We start from the raw sequence: 5,032 nt of genomic DNA on the forward strand, positions 1-5,032 counted from the left end.
TTGATATTGCAACTCCCTAGTTGGGTTTCGTGATATACGTAGCCACCTGGTTTGATACATATATAGGAAGATATATATATATATATATATATATAGCTTCTCATTGGCGGCATATGCATTTTCACCTTATTGCTATCAGATTTGAGTCACATATGCACATACTCCTGCACATGTTCGTCTTTGTGTGTGTGTGTATATATACAGCTATACATATGTCCAACGAAAGTGAGGCTGATAATTATGTTTTCACATACTTCTATTCAGATATGCACAAATGTAGTGAGAAAGCGACAAGCGAGTACTTTGAAACAGTCGCGCCTCATCCTCATGCATCATATTGGTTCGTTTTTTCGTTCCTACGTTTCTACTTTTTCCTTTTTTTTTGTTTCATTTTAATTGCCATTGTGTTATGGTTTAAAGACACATATATGTATAATATGTACGTATTATAAAGGCCACGTGCCCTTATTTGACCTAACACGGAACACTCAATCGTAAAGTGAGAAAGATGAAGACAGGAAAACGACAGAAAATTAGGAAGCATTCCCCCTGCAACTGTCTGTAATAGGTGCACATAACTTTTGTAATACCCTTTTCCCCACTTCGTCCTCGTTGCCTCTTACACACCGTTGTTCTCTCTCCTCTGCACTTTCTTCTTAGCGATGTCGCCATGCCGTCACTCAGGGCCCTCATGAGGCGATGCATCGGAGCCTTTTTTGGTCCCGAGCACTCCGCGTCATACCGCCGCCTTGCTCAGTTGCAGCTTTCTTTCCTTATTGTACCTGGAAAGCACAAACGGTGGCACTTTTGAGACGATCTCAGGCGTGTTGTTCTTGTCTTTGTCATCATTTTCGTCGTCGCTAGCCCCCGCGACTCCGACCTTTTTTTGCGTAGAGTGTGGCAACGAAGCGCCCGACTTCGCGAGATCCCCGCTGCTCTTCAAAGCGCCAGTTACTTTTGTCCCTCCTGAAACTACATTCAACGATGGCGCAGACGCCGACGCCGTATTGGAGACGTCTGAACAAATACCCTCAGTCCCTTCCTTCTCCTCATCCTGGGATCCAGCAATGCTGCTCCATATCGACTTGAATTCTGCTCTCTGCTGCCGCAGATGCCCCCTGCCACCTCCTCCTCTTCCGCTCTGCATATTGACGTTTCTCGCGGTAGCATGTAGTTCTTCCTTTAGGGTGATCTTAAATGTTTCCAAAGCACTGGCTTGCTTCTCCGCGGAACGCCCTGTCCACGCCGCCGCGTATGCCTCTGGGCTCGCTTCGGTGACATGTGAACCGATGAGTATTAACTCCAAAGAACTGGGAAGCTGAAGAACATGGTGTCCCTGCCATAACATGGGCAGCATCTGCAAAGAAGAGTCATCCACGCCCTCGCCTTCTCGCTCGTGGGGAGCACACGGCTTTTTGGTTGAGGAAAAAGTCATAATTATACACTCCGTGAGAGGCGTTGCCGGTAATCGTGACTGTCCGGTAAAGAACATCAACAGCCGACGAACTTCTTCCCCAATGAAGTCATCCTTGAGACATTTTCGCAAGGTGCGAACCACGTGGTCAGCATATGGAAGATCGGCCAATTGGGGTGACGGGAGGAATACAAAATAGCTTTCCCACACAAATGTGCCCTTATAGATGTCTTCAACCGAGCTCAAGCCGCACAGCACGTTTTGTACCACACGAGAACAACAACTCTTCAACAGTGGACTGTGCCCAAGTGCCGTATATTTAAACCCACGTGCCACTTCATCCCAGAAAATCAATGAATTCGCGTTGTTTTTGCCGAGGTTCATGAGAATATTGGCAACCGAAAAAGTTGGCGAGGAAACACCGTCCTGTGGCTCCGCAGGGGCATTGGGATCAAAGAAAAGTTCGAAGTTTGCCGTCATTTGCGCTTTACTTATTTCGCCAGACCGGGTAAACAGTTCTTCGTAAACCAGGGTAAAGTTGCCGAGCTCCTCCGGAAGCTCCTTCAGAGAGGCGTGAAGGTTCAGCACGAATCCGATTAAATGGAACGCCAGCGGTGCGAGGCGAATCCCAAACGGCACTTCGTTGACGACGCTGTTGCCGAGAAGCCACCCGATTGTAAAGGGAAGCGACTGTACTCGGGTGTTGTCTGGGTGATACGCAAAGCCTGGGTTTGTCCACAGAACCTCCTCGGAATTTGGTTTAATAAATAGCGGGACGCAGTGCCCCACCAGGTTGACGCTTGTCGGAGAAAAACCTGGTGGTACTTCCACGTTTCCATTAAATATGATTAAATGTTCATCGTCGCGAACCTGCAGCGCCCAAGCAATTGCCCAACGGTATGTAACCTTCTCTGTTGAGCCCCTTCCCAAGTTAGTGGCACTTCGATCTTTTTTGTTGTTGCCCAATTGGAAAGTTGGCAAATTCTGCGGCATAGTATCATGAAGGGCAGTACGAAATGACCGTGCTCCATTGGCGGCACGTTGACGCGCGGACTTCTTCCGTTTACCTTCAGTTTCTTCTGTTTCCACAACAGCTTCAACATAGAGCACATCACCTTGCTGCAGATCCCTGAGGTGGGTGGCGGAACTCCACTGCAGCAGCGCCCCTGTTTTTGAGGCATGCTCCATAATTTGCGCCGTGGAGAGCACGTCAGCCACCTTGCTGAGAAGATAGGGCGGTATATGGGCGAAAAGCTCCGGCACGACATTGAGCTTAGCACACTCAGTAATGTCCACAGGTGGCCTCATTTTGGAAACACAATTTTCAGTGAATAATTCATACATCATTCCGCAACGAGACCTCCGGAATTCATTGTTAGAAGAGGCAGGGTTTTCAGAGTCGAATTCGGGGACAATAACGTCAGCAACAACTTTGGCACTTGCATTTCGAACAATGCCACGCTCAAACGCTTTCACGGTGCGCATAACGGAGCGAAGAGCGTCTGAACGATCAATGGGGCGAATAATTCGCGTTTCCTGCTCCGCAACACGGCTGTACAGAAACAATATGGTTCGTATGGCTTCTTCGTTTAGCGTATACAGCGGAAAGATCTCAATCCACCTCAAAATGTTTCTTGGACAGAATGCCCCAAAAGGAAGAAGACCCATGTACTGATATAAGGTGCGCAAGACATTTGCACACGTCACAGCATCCGTCACAGCTTCTGTAGGATCTCGTACATCGGATGAGAGTCTCAAAACCTTGACAATCACGGTTGCCCAGCTCACGACATCCACGCGCAAGGCGGAGTTCAATGAAACATCATCCGGCAACGAAGCTCCGTTAGACCCAGAAACAGGGGCGCCCAGTGCTGGCACATGAGGCTGCCTCGAACTCGACGAAGTTGCATTCAATACATCATCATCATCTTTTATTCGCTTTAAGCGAAAGACCCTCTCGTCAGCCGCAATGCTTCTTAGCCCGCCGGCAAAGAGAAGCATGTGCTTTAACAAGGTGTTGGTGACGACAGCAATCGTTGGTGGACGCCCTTCTGACTCCGTCCATTGGAGAAAGTAGTCGCCAAATGCAAATACATGTGGGTAGTGACGCCGGCACTTTGTGAAATCATCTCCTGGCAGCTTTTCAAAATCCCTACAGACGCCAATGACGTGCTCCTCAAGGCCGCTTAAGTCCAGTTCAACGTCGTTTGCTGTGTCCTTCTTCTTCGTTTTATCATCCACCTCTTCATCGTCTTCCACCAACTCTGGCGCCGTATGAATGAACCGTGCGATATGGAGGAGTACCCTAAGCGTGAAACATGCGAGTATATCAGAGAGGAAGGACGAGATGGACCGTACCGCCTCGATCAATTCCTCCGCAGAACGAAAACTTTTGACGCCGCTCAGCATTTTCACACGCTCCTCAAGTGAAACGAAAAATTCAAACTTTCGGCTTGTAGTTGCAAGGCATGAGATGAATGGCGCCAAAATAGGTTCTGAACAGTTGTAGTAGTTGTTCTTGGTGCTGACAATATCCACTGGCAGTACATCCAAGCACCCCTTTAGACGAAACACTGTGGCTTTCAAGGTGTTATGAAGGGATTTGTCAATTTCCGCGCACATTTCATCCAGCATCTTGGGCGAAGTGTAGGTGTCCAAGGCATCGCATGAAAGCCCGGCAGCGCTGCACATGATTATCTCCAGCATGACATGAAAAGGAGCTGACTTGGACAAATAGGAAACAAACGACATGTGCTCCTTAACAACGTCAATGGTGGCCTGCAGGGGATCCACGTCCGGAATCGACTGAATTGAAGTCATGTTAGTGGTCCGCGACTGCCCTGGCGACACTGCCCGAGCATTAAAACAATCTGCGAGTTGCTTGAAAGTCACACCAATCCTTTGGTATTCGGCAAAAGATATGTAGCCCGACGCCATACACTCCAACGTCCCCGGCGAGGTACGAAGCCGCTCCTTCCATTCCCTCAGAGCCTCCACGAACACTTCCCAGTTCCTGGGGGCTTCTGACGCATATTTCTGAGATGCACCTGACTTTGATGATCTGCCCTTGGCAGAGCCAAGCGAGAAACCCGCACCCATCGATCCTTTATACTTCCTACCTATCTGCCCTTACGCCCTTTCTTTTCTTTTTTTTGCTTGTTTGTTTGTCCTTTTTTTTTTGGTGGTGCGTATGATCACACTCTTCTTGGCGCCTTTTTTTTTCGTTATACTTCTCTTTGGCTGAGTCCCACTACGAAGAAACCTATGCCGAGCACCTGACTCAGGTTACTCTTGACTACAGAACTGGCCTTTTTCCTTTTCGTCGTATCTGGTGCGTTTTCTTCAAATTTTAATGCGACACGAGAGGGAGAGCAAACGGAAAGCAAATGGCGGGGGCGGCAACGGCAACAACCGGGCATCCGGCGATACGCCAACGGAGAAAAAAACAAAACAAAAAAACAAAAGCGAGAACATGGATACTGACCATCAACACACCGCCTTCCCCACTATGGAGTGTGCTGGCGCGCTTGAGGAGAAAATGACATGCGTGTATACCACGGCTTTTTTTTTTCCTTTCTGTTTCTCTCTGTGTTTCTTTTGTTTTCATTATTTTGCTCT

At 48.3% G+C, this 5,032-nt stretch overlaps 1 protein-coding gene across 1 annotated transcript, besides 3 other annotated features; it reads right to left on the minus strand.

Annotated features, from left to right (window-relative positions):
* The first annotated feature begins 70 nt into the window (after positions 1-70).
* Positions 71-95: a microsatellite.
* Positions 96-736: 641 nt separating this feature from the next.
* Tco025E_08976 (uncharacterized protein) lies at positions 737-4,513 on the minus strand (the record flags this gene model as incomplete). The annotated part of the gene is made up of 1 exon (XM_029375807.1): positions 737-4,513. The coding sequence occupies one exon, from the start codon at positions 4,511-4,513 to the stop codon at positions 737-739; it is 3,777 nt and encodes a 1,258-aa protein (XP_029224063.1).
* A 340-nt stretch (positions 4,514-4,853) lies between these two features.
* Positions 4,854-4,878: a microsatellite.
* A 97-nt stretch (positions 4,879-4,975) lies between these two features.
* Positions 4,976-5,027: a microsatellite.
* The last annotated feature ends 5 nt before the right edge of the window (positions 5,028-5,032 follow it).

This window comes from Trypanosoma conorhini, assembly GCF_003719485.1.
Source record: "Trypanosoma conorhini strain 025E chromosome Unknown Tco_14.4_contig_00934, whole genome shotgun sequence".
NCBI lineage: Eukaryota > Euglenozoa > Kinetoplastea > Trypanosomatida > Trypanosomatidae > Trypanosoma > Trypanosoma conorhini.